General features: G+C 48.7%; 9 protein-coding genes across 9 annotated transcripts; 5 read left to right on the forward strand and 4 right to left on the reverse strand.

Annotated features, from left to right (window-relative positions):
• The first annotated feature begins 942 nt into the window (after nt 1–942).
• On the forward strand, nt 943–1977 carry K441DRAFT_656589 (uncharacterized protein). Its single transcript, XM_067648030.1, has 3 exons — nt 943–969; nt 1037–1133; nt 1216–1977. The coding sequence occupies exon 3, from the start codon at nt 1425–1427 to the stop codon at nt 1707–1709; it is 285 nt and encodes a 94-aa protein (XP_067506140.1). The 5' UTR covers nt 943–969; nt 1037–1133; nt 1216–1424; the 3' UTR covers nt 1710–1977.
• A 1016-nt stretch (nt 1978–2993) lies between these two features.
• Nucleotides 2994–4069, forward strand: K441DRAFT_685762 (uncharacterized protein; the record flags this gene model as incomplete). The annotated part of the gene is made up of 5 exons (XM_067651920.1): nt 2994–3122; nt 3155–3335; nt 3376–3605; nt 3666–3779; nt 3812–4069. 5 exons carry the CDS (start codon nt 2994–2996, stop codon nt 4067–4069), a joined length of 912 nt encoding a protein of 303 aa, XP_067506141.1.
• Nucleotides 4070–4893: 824 nt separating this feature from the next.
• On the forward strand, nt 4894–5981 carry K441DRAFT_656591 (carbonic anhydrase). Its single transcript, XM_067648031.1, has 2 exons — nt 4894–5276; nt 5347–5981. The coding sequence occupies exons 1-2, from the start codon at nt 5171–5173 to the stop codon at nt 5745–5747; spliced, it is 507 nt and encodes a 168-aa protein (XP_067506142.1). The 5' UTR covers nt 4894–5170; the 3' UTR covers nt 5748–5981.
• On the reverse strand, nt 5877–7721 carry K441DRAFT_685764 (amidase; the record flags this gene model as incomplete). Its single annotated transcript, XM_067651921.1, has 4 exons — nt 5877–6010; nt 6064–6918; nt 6967–7381; nt 7431–7721. 4 exons carry the CDS (start codon nt 7719–7721, stop codon nt 5877–5879), a joined length of 1695 nt encoding a protein of 564 aa, XP_067506143.1.
• Nucleotides 7722–8170: 449 nt separating this feature from the next.
• On the forward strand, nt 8171–11103 carry K441DRAFT_656594 (DEAD-domain-containing protein). Its single transcript, XM_067648032.1, has 5 exons — nt 8171–8640; nt 9035–9542; nt 9598–9785; nt 9841–10234; nt 10284–11103. The coding sequence occupies exons 1-5, from the start codon at nt 8516–8518 to the stop codon at nt 10857–10859; spliced, it is 1791 nt and encodes a 596-aa protein (XP_067506144.1). The 5' UTR covers nt 8171–8515; the 3' UTR covers nt 10860–11103.
• Nucleotides 11104–11479: 376 nt separating this feature from the next.
• K441DRAFT_551322 (transport protein particle component) lies at nt 11480–12511 on the forward strand (the record flags this gene model as incomplete). Its single annotated transcript, XM_067643093.1, has 4 exons — nt 11480–11766; nt 11973–12090; nt 12162–12254; nt 12380–12511. 4 exons carry the CDS (start codon nt 11480–11482, stop codon nt 12509–12511), a joined length of 630 nt encoding a protein of 209 aa, XP_067506145.1.
• A 519-nt stretch (nt 12512–13030) lies between these two features.
• On the reverse strand, nt 13031–14397 carry K441DRAFT_656597 (malate dehydrogenase; the record flags this gene model as incomplete). Its single annotated transcript, XM_067648033.1, has 6 exons — nt 14178–14397; nt 14034–14122; nt 13595–13972; nt 13446–13530; nt 13248–13392; nt 13031–13180 (listed from the first exon to the last, which is right to left on the reverse strand). The coding sequence occupies exons 2-6, from the start codon at nt 14086–14088 to the stop codon at nt 13031–13033; spliced, it is 813 nt and encodes a 270-aa protein (XP_067506146.1). The 5' UTR covers nt 14089–14122; nt 14178–14397.
• On the reverse strand, nt 14047–14535 carry K441DRAFT_36643 (uncharacterized protein). Its single transcript, XM_067641421.1, has 3 exons — nt 14431–14535; nt 14346–14377; nt 14047–14288 (listed from the first exon to the last, which is right to left on the reverse strand). Exons 1-3 carry the CDS (start codon nt 14438–14440, stop codon nt 14133–14135), a joined length of 198 nt encoding a protein of 65 aa, XP_067506147.1. The 5' UTR covers nt 14441–14535; the 3' UTR covers nt 14047–14132.
• A 693-nt stretch (nt 14536–15228) lies between these two features.
• On the reverse strand, nt 15229–16602 carry K441DRAFT_713223 (histone-fold-containing protein; the record flags this gene model as incomplete). The annotated part of the gene is made up of 5 exons (XM_067653933.1): nt 15229–15478; nt 15529–16161; nt 16217–16273; nt 16346–16359; nt 16479–16602. The coding sequence occupies 5 exons, from the start codon at nt 16600–16602 to the stop codon at nt 15350–15352; spliced, it is 957 nt and encodes a 318-aa protein (XP_067506148.1). The 3' UTR covers nt 15229–15349.

A 16602-nucleotide genomic window follows, 5' to 3' on the forward strand; every position in this document is an offset into this window, starting at 1 on the left:
AATAGCTCTAATAGGGCTCTATTTATAGGCAGATTACCTTTCCTAATGTTTAGATTAATATACTCCTATAAATGCTCACCGTCGGCTCTATATTTAATAACTCTAATCTATTAGTCACAATTATTTAGGCCTGCAAGGATTACAGTATAGGTAGTAATAGGCGTTTCGGGTTGTTAAGAGGACATATTTAAGGCCTCTATAATTATATATTAACGATAAGGTAATTAAGACTTTAAATTAAAAACGATGCAGTAGATGGCCCGGGCTTATAACTGTTTAACAAAGCATTTAAGAAGGAGAACTCTATCAAATTAATATAGGCCGTTAAGCCTCAATATACACAGTCAAGTGAAATAGCTGAGACACCCCTAATCTATACTTATAGGAAACAGGACGACGATCGCAATTAGCGCGTCGTTCGACAAAAACAATATCGTTTCAGATCTTGTATTCTACCTTTCCAGAAGGGCTTCTTTCTCCATGTAACTAATGACAGTAATTAAGCATTCATTGCAAGGTCACTAGCCCACTGTTCCATTCGCATATCGTCTTCTTGCTCTAGTATCATGCCATGCCTTTGGCACGTATTCTACGTGGTGATACTCCAGCCCGCACTTCTTATTTTCCTAGAGGAACCCTACGACTTCAAGCGTGCGGAAGGAAGCATGGACGCGTTATGTCTTGTTTTGTTGTTTCATATCTCGCTCTCCTTGTCTAGATCATCGTCAACATAATATACAACCTACCTTACTTCGATAACATCTCAAGCATCAAGATCCATCTTTCCTCAGGCCCTCTTTAGATCAATCTCTTAAGAATTAAAATAATGCAGCTTCTTGATGCCTGCCGGCTCATTGCTAGTGTGGTAGTCTTCGCACCCTACCTCACCCTCGCCGGCTCCGCCACTAGCGTGGGTTTAATGACTAGCATGGCGGCCTCTTTCTCGTACAACACGGGTGCACCACTATCGTAAGTGAAATAGTATCAGATCCGTCTCATCTGGCAAAAGATGGCTAAGCATCATCTAATCCCATAGGAAATACGAATCATGTCAATCGCCTGTCGAAAGTCGTCTAGATAAATGCGCGGATAACGACGGTGCTTGTTTGCAGTCTGGCTAATTCAGGTTTCAGGTATGTGTGTGTCATCCATATTCATGCTCTATAGATATCTGTATTCGGCATTCACATTATTAACGTGTTGAGTTTCTTTTAGCTGTCTAACGTCCTAATGTCCTCAATTCACCCCGGCCGTCTGTGGCGCCTTGTTTGGGGAGGCCTGTTCTCTCGCTAGCCAACCCGGGTCCACCTTTACTCAGTACTCCTGCTCGTCCGATCTTGCCTCCATCCTTAGCGACATTTTCACTGGAGCTATGACCGGGACTACAGCCTGTCACCGGTGGAAGCATATCCAGCACTATGATAATGGCACCTCTCAACACGCCAAAATCTAGCACTTTACGTGCTGCTGCGACTCAAGGAGGTCCTTTGGGTCTTGTGATATCTATGGGATTGGTGCTCGCCATAGGGATTGGGGGGATTGGCAGTGTTTATGTGAGACCACCTACACAATTACTGTCAACCGATAAAATACGTCCTATTTGGCTTCGCCAGAAGGACCAGTCTTTTTGGGCCGATTGGGCGTCGATAATTACACTAGAAGGACGAGGAGGAATCTATCATGGGGTTGTTACTGAGCAATTTCAATAACACAATTTTTGGAAGAGATATCTCTTTCCTTTTTTTCCTGAAAGCCGGCACGAGTGATAACTAGGGCGCGTGACAATCCTTGGTTTATTCTCGTTATCGGACTAAAAATTATGTCTTGCATTTGATGGCTCCTTACACTAAGCATGATTAATTAGGTTACGGTCTTAAAAGAAAGTCTGCGATGTTTCTGGAGGCATTGAATAGGATATTCAAAATAATTTGAAGTTGCAACTTTGGGTTAGAGGTGTCACAAAATGTTGAACGGACGATCAGGAATGAGAACTCTGTTTATTAAAGAGGGCTCTAGAGGCTCTCTATATACATCAGATAGGTGGCAAATTGTAAGGCATATTACCCAGGTGTACGGTAGGGAGCAGGCAAGCCGAGCATGAGTCACAGGAGAGTCGATGGAAGAGAGGACAATATGGTAAAGAGTATGGCAATAGCCTCGTATGGAGACGAACCGATGAGGAGGACAGGAGGGCTGCAAGCCCGAGTAAGGGATAAAATACCCCTTACACAAATAGACTGACGACTACATCGTCATTCAGTCTGTAATTGATAATAGAAATAGGTAACGAGATATTCGATGAGACGTTTAGTCATAAGTTAAGAGACAACTAAGACAAAGTACGGAAATACGATCTAGGTTGACAGACAGTAGTACGATGGTGGTAAGGAAGTCCGATTCAGGTCGACACAAAACGACTCGTCACACAATTTCGTCATTCACTTCTGGAGGGGCCCCACAAGCCATGGGTTTTCGTGGAAATCTTGTTGATTTTCTCTGATAGTGATTTTCAGTTTCACAACGACGGGCTATCTAATGAAGTGATAAACGCGCAGCTGAAATGCTTTTGCTCGCTTCCCCCTCATCTCCGTCAACGAATTTCGTCTGTCATAGCCAGTTCCGCATATATAACAGCCTACGCCTGAACCATTGCGGATAAGGGTTTCAACATAGAACAGCCTGAATTCGCTACCCTGATTCTCGACTTGGATGGCGTCATCCCAAAATGTTTGTTAAACGCAGTCACAACGGTTTCGCCCAAAGCCTTTACAGAAATACGAAACTCTCAAACCTGAGAAGCCTATCAGGGCGGTTTCATTTCCGAAACGGATTGCCATTCCCAAGTGATTGCTGAAGTCACGGAGTCTGTTACTGCAACCCAAGTTCACAAAGCCGTCCTCGGGGCGCGTAAAGCTGTACAATTCAACCATGTTTTGGCCGACGTAATCCGGGAACTCAAGCACGCCGCCGGGGGTAGATTGAGAGTGTTCGTCATGTCAAATATATCTCAGCCCGATTACGCCGATGTGAAAAGTGAGAAATCAATGGTTTGGGATCTGTTTGATGAGTTTTACGCTTCTTGGTCAGCTGGAATGAAGCCGGACATGGGTTTCTATAAGCTCGTCCTAAATGAGACAAAAGCGGATCCTCTCAGGACAGTCTTCGGGATGACAATTTGGGGAATGTCTTGGTAGGTCGTTCATTGGGCATCACTAGTGTGCTCAAGAACACGGAGAGTTGTGCTCGAATGCTCCGTAATCTATTCGGCAATCCGTTGTTGAGAGGGGAGAGGTTCTTGGTGGAAAATGCTAGGAGGTTGGAATCTATTACGGCAGGTGTCCCTCATCCTCAGTGTTACTAGAAAGCGGGATCTAGTGGCGTTCAAAGAACATTGTGGTAAAGATACATGGAACTACTTCGCTGAGGGCCTGAAGCATGGGCCTAAAACCTTTCCGGATGACGTGGATACCACTTCTGTCGCTATGCTGAAATTGAATCTGGGACTCGAGACCATTGAATCTGCGACGGATAAAATGTTGCGAAACGATAATCAAAATGTTATCATCAAGGTCTACTTCGACGATTCCACGGCTGTGATCGATCCCGTTTCTTGCGCCAATGCTATCCGGCTCTTCTTCCGCCATGGCCGCGGCGATTAAGCGCAGAAATCGATGAACTGGATAACGGACATGCTTATTCACCGAGCCAATGTTGACGGCACTAAACGATCTGTTCACCCTGGTTTCTTTTTATACTTTCTCTCATGCATCTGTGCCTCTGTGAGGAACGTGACATTCAGCTAAACTTACAGCTTCGCGAGGATCTTGAAGTAGGCTTAAGAGAGCGCATTGGTTTAGCTGGAGATTCTCTGAGTATTGCCATTCGTACTCTGGCATGCCAAGCACTGGGCGTTGACAGCAGAGTTGATGTAAACATTCTTTTGGGATCACGGGGTAATGACGGTAGCTGGGAACCTGGCTCGCTGTCACGTTATGATACAACGGGTACGCTCATCGGTAATTGGGGTGCCACAACGGCGTTCGCAATCAAAGCCATCGCTGGGACATGATTGCAGTATTGGGATGCCCCAGAGCGTCTAGAAAGGAGATCTCTAAGCCTTTGGATGAAGTGGATAAATGTGAAGCAGAAGACAACGGAAGCAAGGGAGAGACTGTGGAGGCTGAGGCGGAGCCCGAGGCCCAGATCAACGAAAATCATTAAACGCCATTAGATTTTAAATATAAACCTACTTTGAAAGAATCCCGTGTAGCTTTGGTGAGCCAGTGTTCATGGGAGAACCTGCGATTCTAGGCATGAAGCTAGAGCGAGAGATTAAAGATGCAGTGTTAGTGACAGGAGATATAATAGGAGGGAAGATTATGCCCGGAATAATAAGGGCAGCGATGTGGACGAATGGGGCTATGTTGCTGGTGACGACAGTCCCCTGCAGCCCTGACTTTACGGACGATTAACTATGCAATTGTGTCAGGATGGGAGGCCATGGTTGAAAAGCCGAGGGCACTGATTCCACTAAGACTTCTGGAACTGGTTCAGGAAGCAGAGGGTGCGAACAGAGATGAGGAAGCGTTATATGAACTGACGGTAGACACTAGTCTTGGAGTGGAGGCTACTGGCGATGATGGAGTGAAGCGTGCGTGGCATGTAGAGAGTTCTTTACACGGAGTGCAATGGTATCCGGAAGGGAGGAACGATGGAAAATGAATGCGGATTTGAGAGTGGCTGAGCGGCTCTAATTCATGTTCCATGCGCCGGAGTGGCTGCAGGTAGTAGTTGCTTTCAATAAGTTCGGGTAACAAATGTAATATTGGAAGAATTGGGTCTAGCCCCAAGTTGCCATGACCACTCCCTCTTTATCTTTCATCCACCCTACCACGCCGCTTTCCCCTTCTACCTCCGTTCTTTGTAATACCCTTACGGAGTACTACTTCCACAAAATCAGCCACAAATATCGTACCTAGGCGGTATGATGTCGGTTAAGCAACGCCGTCGAAGGCGCAATTACACCCCGCCTTGTCGTCAATAGAAAAAGCAAATTGGTGCCTTTGTTCGCAATCCCTATTGAGGATATATACAGCATACCGGGGCCCCCAGACCCTGGAATACCTGCTACACACCTCGAAACGCAACTGAACCTCTTTGATCTACCAACATGACCTCCGCAGTAGAGCAGAATCTGGTTGAAGGTAATAGAGCCTACAGCTCGACATTTAAAGACGGGCATCTTGCGCTTCCCCCGTCGCAGAAATATGCTGTCGGTAAGTTCCTTGGAAGTTTACCTTATTACCTTCTCCCTGCCACATACTCAAGCATACTGACCTCTCGCAGTGACCTGCATGGACGCGCGCATTGACCCTGCCGCCGCATTCTCCATTCCCCTCGGAGCGGCCCATGTCATCCGCAACGCCGGCGGTTCGGTTCGCGAGGCATTTCGCTCTCTAGTTATCTCGCAGCAGCTCCTTGGGACTACCGACGTACTTATAATTAAGCATACTGGCTGCGGAATGCTTACTTTCGATAACTCTACGGCGCGAGGGATTGTTGCGAAGAACAAAGGCGAAGACGCTGCCAAAGAGGTTGAGGAGTTAGATTTCTTGCCATTCCCGCAGCTGGAGCAGGCAGTGAAGGATGATGTAGAATGGTTGAAGGCCAAGAATATTGAGGAAGGTATCAGGGTTAGTGGGTGGGTTTATGAGGTTGAGACAGGGAAAGTTAGAAAGGTAGAGTAATACGCATTGGAAACATGAAATAGGTGAAAATAGTCTGGAGCGGGCACTCCAATGTCTTTTACTGGGTTTGTTTTTCTATGTAAGTGTAGGGGAAGCTCGGATTTTCTATGCTCAGGAGAACAGATACTGTTATGGAAAGTCTGCGAACGGCAGACCAATCTTTTCTTGCAAGTATTGGAGGACCGCGAGAACCTTCTCGTCTTCGTGTCTTCGTCCAACAAGCTGTAGGGAAACTGGAAGACCAGCAAATGTCTCCGGGTCATCTACTGCGTGTTAACCGTAATGTACAATATAATAAGTTGCCAGTGAGCCTTACAAAGTTTCCAGTTCTCTCTATCGAGTCTGGTCATCGGCTTGTACCCATCTTCCTTTCTATCCCGCTGCGGATCTACTTTGTCTACAGGAAACACGATTGCAGGATAATTCAGCAAATTCCATTGACTCGTGTAGTACCAGTATTTGGCCGTATTGTGTATTGGAGCCACGCCTGGGCCAGCAGGGCAGAGGATTACATCTACAAGCCCATCCAACTCGCCAGTCTGTGGGTTGTGTTCAATAGCAGTATCATTCCAGACTTTGGCGTATTCCTTGCGGTAGGCCTCCCGCTCCTCAAGCCAGTATGAGAGTTCTCCAATGCTTAGCTTCTTCACGCAAGGATTCTCTTTAATAATCCATTCAGTCAGCGGCCGCCAAGGCTCACCAGAACTTTCTATAGCCTCTGAATCTTCAGCTCCCCCGTCCGTGAAGTAGAGACTGGAGATTATGGCCCAAGCTTCGTTGTGCAAGTGAGGTTTCCAGTCCACAACAGAAACATTTGGAATATTTTGGAGTTTTGAGACAACTGATCGAAGAGCATTCGTAACAGGCGGATGAGGTCGGACAATGTCGTCATGCCAAAGGACAGCTACTTTGAGAGGCTGGACGTCGGAGAATTTTAGGGAAGAGTCCCATGGCAGTGGGGTAAGAGCGGGTTCCACTAGCCAAGGCTTAGTATCGATGACTGTCTTCATGAATACTTTGATGCCGGAGAGGCTGGTACTCAATGGACCAATAACCGTATCAACGCAGTCAGCTCCTGCCATGATGAACCCCCAACCGTCCGTGGGAATACGAAATGCCGTCGGCTTGAAGCCATAGAGCCCGTTGTTGGCGGCCGGGCTACGGATGCTTCCTATTAGGATTAGACCATGATACACATGGAAGGAAATGATGAATATACCGCCAACATCTGACCCAATGCCTAAACAACTGCCCCTCAGGGCTATGAGGGCACCTTCTCCTCCGGAAGAGCCTCCAGCGGTGACCTGAGAGTTGTACGGATTGACAGTAATCCCATAAAGGTTACTGTCCGTTTCGAGATGCATCATACTCTGAGGCTCGGTAGTTCGTGCATGAAACACAGCACCAGCACGCCATAGGATCTGTAGAATGTGAGCGTCTTCTTTGGCAACCTTGTCAAACCACGAGACATATCCGGCATTCAGAGTAAGTCCTTCCATGCCAATGTGTTCTTTCACAGAAATAGGCAGACCATGCAGCGGGCCTATGGGCTTCTTGTGTTTCGTAAAATAGTCATCCAGAAAATTGGCGCGAGTCAAGGCTCGTTCTGGGAGGAGCTCTGTCACACAATTGGTCTGCTCAGTAGCTTAGCGCAAGAAACAATATTTGTAGATTCATAAATACCAGTTTCTGCGCTAGGCCGGCACGCCGTAAGAATGCTTTTGTCACAGTGGTAGCGGTTACTTTGCCAGATGCGAGCAAATTCAAAAGGACTTCTGTGGGTAGTTCGGCGATTCGAACCTCATCTGGCTCGAGGGCTACTCTTGGAATGCCCATGACATTCCTGGGAAGTTGTGCAGGGGTTTCTGGAATTGACGGCTGGACTCGTGCAAGGCTCGCATCTCTGTAGTTCTGTGCCTCTTGTACAACATCCTGCCAGGGTCTCTTGGGTTTTGCTTTCGTGGTGCGGGGCATGATGAGCAGAAGAGTTGAAATTTCTCAGCTAAGGTTACTGTTTCTTAAGCTTCCCTCTCAGTACGCCTCCAACTGGAGTCTTTCCTATCTTCTTTGAATACAAAATGAAGATGGGGGTGAGGACGATGAGCCATGGACGAAAAGGCGGAGCGGCTCTAAAAATGAATGTTTACGCTAAAGCAGATGGCAGAGAACACAGCAGGGGAAATTTTAGAATGATCGTAGGAGTTTATTGCATAATTACGAAAGGTATTGCTATTGTCAGTTAGCAACGAATATTGTTGTAACGGAGTCATGCCAAATAAAATACCTCCAGTAGTTGCCTTGTCGTAGGGCTTAGCGCATTTGGACGAGGTTGGTTTATAATTGCTGAGGCAGTTAATCCTTGGCATGAAAGAAAACTGGCTGTCGTGGCCCGTGTGTTCTTTGCGATTATCTGTCTCCCTTTGGAGCTTGTTTTTCAATTCGTTCCTTGTCCTTTGTTCTTACTTGCTGAAAACAGTTTGATGTCTATTCTGTGTAAAATAACGAGACCTCTTACTTCTTGTAGAGCACCCGCAGAATTAACTTCTATCACTTGCACCTCCCGTGAGCTTCTTTCAAGCAAGCTTTGCTCCTTTCACCTGTATTCGTGCCAGTCCACAAACTCACTGTCCAGTGTTTCGATTTTCGCTTCTCTAAAAGGAAAACGTTGTCTTCACCAACAGCATCACCAACATCGTACTACGCCTTTGTCTTTACCTCCGAGTCTTCATCCTCCCTCACACGATACGCTTGACACATCACAACAGATCATGGCGGGCCTTCCACCCATCTATAACGCTGAGAATTTGAGAGAGGCGCATGCGCATACCTTCAAGAGCCTTGGGAACAAATTGCAGGCTCCGTTTCTAAAGGCCTTGGATAATATGGGATATGAGTAAGAATCACCTAGCGCATTTCTTCTAAGCGCAGCAGAAAAGGATGCAGCCTTTGCAAAAGGGGCCGTAGTTTTGACACGGAATTTCTGCGCTGGCGATGATCCTGAAGCGGATCTCTTAACTCAAAGCATTTTGGCCCGTCACAAGTTCTTGATAATCCTAAAGGTTACCGCAACGGATGAATTAGAATACGCCGCCTTGAAATGATGTGCATCCGTTGATCCTGCTTGGAATAAGTGTGGACCTAGATCATTAAAGTCAGATAACTCAAAGCAAAGCTCGTTGTGCGCAAGCACAGCTTTTGTCTAGCATGAGCCCTTGTGTTTTGCACTCTGCTTTCTCTGCATGCGCCTGCTATTGGTTGATTTATTCTGTTTTACTAATAATTTCTAGGTATATGACACCTGTCCAGCAGAAAGTGTTGACAGAGCTCCCCTCCTCGTCCAGTGAGTGCCTCGTCCAAGCTAAGACTGGCACCGGCAAAACAATCGCATTCCTTCTCCCTGCCCTTCAGGCACTGCTCTCTGGCAAGCCACTACCGCCTGGCCAGGTCGGAATCCTAATCCTGTCCCCTACGCGGGAGCTCGCTCTGCAAATCGCCAAGGAATGTGATCAGATCACCGCTCCTTTACCACAACGTCTGGAGTGCCACACTGCCTTTGGGGGTACGGCCCGCGCTTCAAACCTCAACAAATTCTTGAATGGCAAGCCGACAGTTCTTGTGGCTACGCCTGGGCGTCTTAACGACTACCTGACTGAAGAGCGCGCCCGAGTGAAATTCCAAGACATTAGGACGCTCGTTCTAGACGAAGCGGACACAATGCTGGAGCAAGGCTTTCTTCTGGCTATCAAAGATATTTTGAAAAGACTTCCTCCGAAGAATGCTGGCTGGCAGGGAATGGTGGGTGCTTTTCTGATCACGTAGACTAGTGATTGTATGGCTAATGAAATTTCAGTGCTTCTCAGCCACTATTCCCACGAAGGTCACTGATGTGGTGAAGATAGTGCTTAACCCTGGTTACACACACCTATCAACAGTCGACGAAAGTGAACCTCCGACCGTTGCGAATGTGCCTCAGTATTCTATAACTATTCCGAGAATGAAGGATACATTCAATGCGCTCTTCGCACTTATAAGACTTGAGTGAGTTAATTTTCCCGTCCCTGTTCGGTACGTAACTGTTCTGATTCTTAGATAGATACGCTCAAAATCCGGCCGAATTCAAGGCAATCATATTCGGGACTACTGCTAACGGCGTTGCTCTCCTTGCCGCCCTGTTCACCAAACTCGTACCGGAGCTTAAAGTGTATCAACTCCAATCGCGGCTTTCACAAAATGTCAGGACTCGCACTACGGACGAATTTAAAGCTGCTTCTAGTGGCTTGATGTTCGCCTCTGATGTGATTGGTCGTGGTATGGATTTTCCCAAAGTCGGGCACGTTTTTCAATTGGGGCTTCCGGCTTCCGGAGAGCAATATGTGCATCGGGCGGGGAGGACGGCCAGAGCCGGAAATGATGGTCGGGCTGTGATTCTGCTGAATGAGAATGAATCGTATTTTCCGAGAATAAACAAGCAGCTGCCAATTAACCCGGTATGTACTCCCGTTCGAGTGCTAAAAGATTCTCCTAATATTTACTTAGTACCCTACCGATTTAACTCCGTACATCGCCTCAGTCGCTCCAGGCGTATCCACGGCGTTTGGGTCGGTGGATGAAGTCACGAAATCAAAAGCGTATCAAGCTTTTTTAGGTTTCAACAAAACATTCCTCAAGAACCTGCGCCTCAATACACCGGGCTTGGTCCGCATGGCTAATGAGTATGCTGATGCTATGGGTTGTCCAGAGCCGCCTATGGTGGACAAAAAGGTTGTTGGGAAGATGGGGCTGAAGGGTGTTCTTGGGTTGAGAGTTGGCACAATTGAACGGGACGAGCCGTCGAGGCAAGGGCCGAGGCAGGGGTTGAGACAAGGCCCAAGACTAGAGAAGCCCAGTGGAAATGGAGGGACAAATGGGAAGGGAAGGGGGAATACGAGTGGAAGGAATGGTAGTAACGGAGCTGCGCCATCGAACAACGAAAGAACTCGTGCTGGCGGACTGCCTCTTAGCAATTGGGGAAATGGAGGGAATGACAGCAACAGCAATACAAAGAATGGAGGTAGAAAGGGAAAGCGACGTAGTGGGGCTGGAGGGGTGGATGACCGGGCGACGAAGAGATGATTTGTATTTGACATGAGTAATTCCATGGGGTTCTAGGAGGCTTTTAGGAAATTCCTGGGAGAATCATGGGAACACTTGGAGATGAGCATTAGTTTACACAAACGGTGTTTCGGGCCTATAGATAGCGTTGCTCTCATTGGTGTAGTAGTAGATAGACATAGGATGGGATAGACTTCGCTTGCTTGACTACCATTTAGCATACTTTGGTTAATCTTTATTATGTGCGTTGTCGTTTACATGAGAGTTATAGACTACTATATTGGAATAAAAATGGGTTACGCTATATGTGTTAAAGATGCTACAGTATTGACTATTGGTATGGTAATCTTCGGTAACAAAGGATGGTGTTCAATCAACCTTCTTTCGGTACACTCACATTTCGGCGCATTCGAACCTCAACCTCTTGGCAAGAGTATACCGGACAGCTACACACAACTTTACCAATTCTATATGCGACCACCAATGTGCCAATAGAGCCACAAATTCCCCCCACTCCCTAGCCTCTGGGGGTTCATCCTTTCTTCTCACCACTTCCTCTTACCTCAAAAGCGAAGACCTACTCTTCTAACCCCCCCTCCGCAGCTCCACCTCTCCCACCTCCCACCCCCTCCTAGCCGAAGATGTCCTTCGACAGCCCCTCAACGCCCTACAGCGACCCCACCGCCACCTACCTGAACTCAGCATGCCTCGACTTCCTCCTCATCGAACTCGTACCCATGGCGTACCGCATCGCCGCCGACCTAGCGGCGCGAGAGGAAGAGTGGACGCGCGGCGGGACCGCAGCAGGAGATACGGGCAGCTTGACGGGGAAAGGGGAGAGCGCCGTTGACGAGGAGGAGACGCGGGAGGCGGTGTTTTTCAGGCTCGAGATGCTGGGGTACAGGGTTGGGTTGGGGGTTGTGGAAAGGTGGGTTTGATATTTTTCATGCTAGGCTTTGGGTGAAGGATTTTGTGTGGGAGAGAAGAATAGAAAGAGCTGGGTTTGCGCCGGTGCAATTTGGGTGGAGCTGCGTGTGGAGAAGTTGGTGGACGAGATGGTTGCGATTTGGTCCTATATGTTACTGAGAGAGCCCTACTGCTGCTTGGATGCTTGCTGATAACTCCGCATCCTAGATTCTCGCGCGACAAGCCTCGTTTCACGGATACGTTGGATGTGATCAAATTCCTCTGCAAAGATCTCTGGACCCTTGTATTTCGGAAACAGATCGACAACCTAAAAACAAACCACAGGGTGAGCTCTCGCTGCTATTGCACCTCGAATACTCAAGGGTTGCCCATAATAACGAGCGGTTTCTTTGACAGGGGATCTACGTCCTCACGGATAATACATTCAAGCCACTCTCGCGCATGAGTCTTGAGAAAGGCCAGGAGAACACTCTGTCACGAGCACAACCCGTAAGGAAATATTCTCCTATTCAATTTTATTCAATCTCTCACTAGCCACTGGCGCATTTATCAAATATCCTTGTTATTTTCTCTCGTACTATTCTTTACATTTTCCCTTTCCTAATCATAAACAGTTCCTCTTCTTCCCCGCTGGCATTATCCGCGGCGCACTAGCTAGCATGGGCATCAACGCAACAGTACAAGCCGAAACTTCGGCACTGCCTGGTGCGACGTTCCAGATACGGACTGTCGGAGCAAAACCTTGAGCTTTTCATTCCGAGAGGGAAGACTCAGAGATGGTAGAATCGGTGTAGCATTTAGCGGCATTGGACCGGCGTTCTGGAGTTTCAGGATATGAGATAGATGCAGCGATCGTTGCGTCCACGTCCTCCCGGCGTTGATATTACGAGGGATAAGAGCTATGCTTTTCAAATCTAATTCATAGACGTTGCTGGAACTTAGGTATCTCAATTACCTAGGGATTCACGGCAACAAGTCGGCGCGAACGGAAATGTGTATTTGTACGCTGACTATATATCCGCTCTGCGTTCACTTGATGCACTTCCCACGTTCGTGTCACCCGCTAAAAATGGCCGTATCCTTCGCTCTATATTTTGGTCCAATTTTCGCTATGTCGTTTCTCATATGTGGGACGTCGAATCCGGAAATTGTTTAGGACGTTCACAATCTATCTGCCCATGCTGTATGAGCAACTTTCTCCGTCTACTACGAGGGGCTTTCTCGCACCTAAAGGGGTATTGAGCGATGGGTAATAAGAAATCAACTCACTTCTGGGCAGGCTGGGGTGGGTTGTTGACGAAATCAATGCCCTTCTCGATATTGCCCTTGAGGCCCTTATAGCAGGCCTCGAGTAGCTTCTTCTCATTGTCATTGGCACCGCTAACGACATCGATGGCTTTTAGAGTGCCATTGGGCTAGACAATCGGGTTAGTGTCTGGAAAGATAAAAGGTGAAAGGATGAGAGGACGAGCTCCAACGTACACCAAGTTCTACAGGCACGGAGAAGAAGTCGCAGCCGGTAATCTTGGCAATGGCTTCACCACCTTCGACACCTGGGAGGTAGACGAAAGTTGGCTCGACGATGCCAGTCTCGCCTTTAACGGCCTTGACAATCTTCTCGGCGAACCTATTTGCAGTTAGAGAGGTGATACTGTTTCTATCAAGAAGAGCAATACTAACCGGAAGCCAGCATATGCCATGGAAAGCGTTGCTGAACCCAGACCGTCCTTGGCCTTGACGACCTCGTCACCACCGAACTGCACGCCTAAATGAAATGTGAGCATTCCAGCGGCGTTCACCAGGAGCTATGGTCTCTCCATGGCACTCACGGTTTACCAAGGCATCCAGCTTATCAGCAGGAATCTCGACCTTGGGGTTTGCCTGGCTGAAAAGCGGGACGATAGTCTCGCCAGAGTGACCTCCAATAACGGGGATAGTAGCCTTTGAGGGGTCCTTCGCGCCGCTAATAGTGGCAACAAAGGTCTCTGCACGCACGACATCCAAAGTTGTCACGCCAAACAGCTTCTTTGGGTCGAATACACCTGCAGCCTTCAGGACCTCGGCGGCGATGGGAACGGTAGAGTTGACGGGGTTAGAGATGATAAGCACAAAGGCTTTTGGGCAGTGCTCGGCGACGCCCTTGACCAGGTCGCGGACGATGCCGGCGTTGATCTTGAAGAGGTCATCACGAGTCATGCCAGGCTTGCCTGTGTTACGTGAGTGCCTGTTTGGCCCCCGCTTGGGACAACGGGCGCCGAGTGGGCTTACGGGGGATGCCAGCGGGGATGACGACGATATCGGCACCCGAGAACGACTGCTTCATGCCATCGTCCTTGGGCAGGTATCCTGACACCACCTGCTCTCAACTCAGTATTGCCGGCTCCTCAACGAACGCATTATTGGACTTCGTACCGCAGGCGATGAAATGTGCGAGAGATCGGTGGCGACACCGGGGGTGTTTACGACATCGTAGAGAGAGAGTTCGTCGATAAGAGGGCAGACCTTGAGGAGGAGAGACAGCGGCTGAGGGGTGATTAGCTCCGTGTTCGTGGGTAAATAGCGTGGCACAATTTTTCTCACCTGTCCAATGCCTCCAGAAGCTCCAGCAACGACTTGGCATGTGAATCAGCATTCGCTCAACGCAATTGAACGCGCGCCTACGCACCAGCTTTCATGATGACGGTAGCGAAGTAGAAAGAGAGCTAAAGACTATAGGAGAGTCAGAAAATGGAGAGGTTTGTAGTGGATGAGGAGGAAGAGAGGAGCAAAAAGACGGGAGTCGGTGTACAGAAATAAATTTTTGTATGCGTGGGATAGTGAGAGGCCACGGGACGCTGCAGAGCTCGTTGGTTGCTGGGTAGGGCGGGGGGATAAAACCCAAAAAGCTCGGGCCAGCTGGGTAAAGAGCGAGCGAGGGGACGAGTGAAACAACGAAAGCCGGATTGACTCACCTTAGGAATAACAGGACCCACGTTGACGACAATGCGTTCAAAAGAGTGTCTTAGGTGGGGGCGCATATACACATGTATATATATAATTTTCTTCACACGCCGGTACACCCCTGTCTCCAACCCGCCGAGCCTCGGAATGCCATGTGAGCCTCATTCTCGTCCAACCGTCATTCTCGGGTTCATTCGGGCTATGACGCCAGCTTCCCGCTTGAATGGCCTTGGAGTAGGTAAAGAACTGGTCTGCGGGTACATTCCAAGTAGAAGAAAGAAGTTCAATTGTGTTTGTCCTATTTGATACGCCCAAAGTAATAAATTCCCGCTACTCCTCCGCGGCCGAATGCCCGTTCGACCCAAGCCCAAGCCCAAGCCCCAAATCCATCATTCTAACGTAGGTACTTGACACATGCCCATAGAAAAAAATTTGTTTGGGTAACGCCCGAACACTACAAGCACCTGCAAAGGTGGATACATCCGGTAACCCTGCATTTCGCCATTCTGAACACCAGAGGTCGTACAAGATCCGCAGTGAGCGAATCTCGAGAAGCCCTCTCACATCACGCCAAACATCACACCCAATATCATACCCAATGCGACTCTTGCTTGACTAAAACACAATCTGTCATCAGCTTACTGCTAGGAGACAAAGTCTTCTCTCTCACCCTCAGCATCGGCATCTCCCTCCGGATCGTGCGGTCGGTATGCTTGATTTGGGTCCCCAGCCCCAGTCGGATCAGGCCCACGTTGTCCGACGGGATACATTTGCTGCACGCGAGTTAGTGACGAAGAAAAGAAGATTCGACTGTGATACTGACCGGCTGTGGTGGCATACCATATGCTCCGTAGACCCCTGGATCAAACATCTGGGGTTGTGGTTGTCCATAAGCTCCCGGGTCTCCCTGTACCGGAGGTGCATACATCCCCGGTTGCCTATACTCCTGCTCCTGTGCCATGTGTGGTCCCATGCCGTAGTCTGGCGCCATTTGATGTGGCGGATGAACTCCAGCTTGCTGAGGAACTCCGCCCTGCGGAACAGCCTGAGGACCAGCTGATGACTGCACCGCAGAGCTGCTCTGCCCGCCGCTGCGTTTATGAGGATGTGCTTCTTCCCGAGGAACAATGTCGATGAGGAAATCAAACATATCTGATTTTGTTAATGCAGACGCGATGTCTGACCGTTGTAGAGTCCGGCGCTTGTTTTCCTCTGCGTGGATCCACGCACGCATTGTCAGCTCCGTGATGAAAATGTCGCACCCCTTTGCGAAGAGGATTGGCGCCTCGGCTGATATCATTTTGACTTCTGGGTCGGCCTTCATGACCTTCTTTATGCGAGCTAGTGGCAGCTGGTGGAGTTTGTAGTCGTGTTCGTCAGTCTCAAGCTTGGTAACCTGTTGTTGCCAATATGTATTAAGGATGTCGCGGTACGTGCCTGTGAGGCCTTGGTTGACCTAGAAACGTATCAGCGTATGCTTCCACCTCGTAGCGAAAAGGCCTATATTGTACATTTGCCCATGATCCTGTAAACAGTTGCGGGTCTGGTGCGTGTCCTTGTGCGGCTATCTGGACCAAATATCAGCTATGGGTATGGCCGGCTGTGGGCTCGGAGCGATGCTCGCGGACGCGAAGACGTACAGATGCACTGGCTCCTACAAACATGCGTCAAGTGTCAGCCTGCTGTACATGTTTTAGGTCGATTTGAAGCATTGTGATGCCGGATGCCCCGGAAGGCTTGGCTCAGTGGAAGTTGAAGCGAGCAAAAGCATACCATAGTGACCCCCATTCGCGGGGTCGTAGAGTGGGTTCCCATTCACGCCATCATAACGGCGCGGTGCAGCCTGCTGGCGCATTTTCTGCTGCTGGCCATGGGTTTGGAGGTTTGTGGGATCCAT

The sequence above is a fragment of the Cenococcum geophilum genome, assembly GCF_001692895.1.
Source record: "Cenococcum geophilum 1.58 unplaced genomic scaffold K441scaffold_12, whole genome shotgun sequence".
In the NCBI taxonomy this organism is placed as follows: Eukaryota; Fungi; Ascomycota; class Dothideomycetes; order Gloniales; family Gloniaceae; genus Cenococcum; species Cenococcum geophilum.

What these genes read in the sequence shown, in the direction of transcription:
- K441DRAFT_656589 (XM_067648030.1), top strand. Translation starts at nt 1,425, where the DNA reads ATGGCACCTCTCAACACGCCAAAATCTAGCACTTTACGTGCTGCTGCG.
- K441DRAFT_656591 (XM_067648031.1), top strand. Translation starts at nt 5,171, where the DNA reads ATGACCTCCGCAGTAGAGCAGAATCTGGTTGAAGGTAATAGAGCCTAC. An exon ending in GTCGCAGAAATATGCTGTCG is followed by an intron (nt 5,277 to 5,346) that starts GTAAGTTCCTTG and finishes GACCTCTCGCAG; the next exon opens with TGACCTGCATGGACGCGCGC.
- K441DRAFT_656594 (XM_067648032.1), top strand. Translation starts at nt 8,516, where the DNA reads ATGGCGGGCCTTCCACCCATCTATAACGCTGAGAATTTGAGAGAGGCG. An exon ending in TTCGCACTTATAAGACTTGA is followed by an intron (nt 9,786 to 9,840) that starts GTGAGTTAATTT and finishes ATTCTTAGATAG; the next exon opens with ATACGCTCAAAATCCGGCCG. An exon ending in AGCAGCTGCCAATTAACCCG is followed by an intron (nt 10,235 to 10,283) that starts GTATGTACTCCC and finishes ATATTTACTTAG; the next exon opens with TACCCTACCGATTTAACTCC.
- K441DRAFT_36643 (XM_067641421.1), bottom strand. An exon ending in CTTCTGGAGGCATTGGACAG is followed by an intron (nt 14,289 to 14,345) that starts GTGAGAAAAATT and finishes ATCACCCCTCAG; the next exon opens with CCGCTGTCTCTCCTCCTCAA.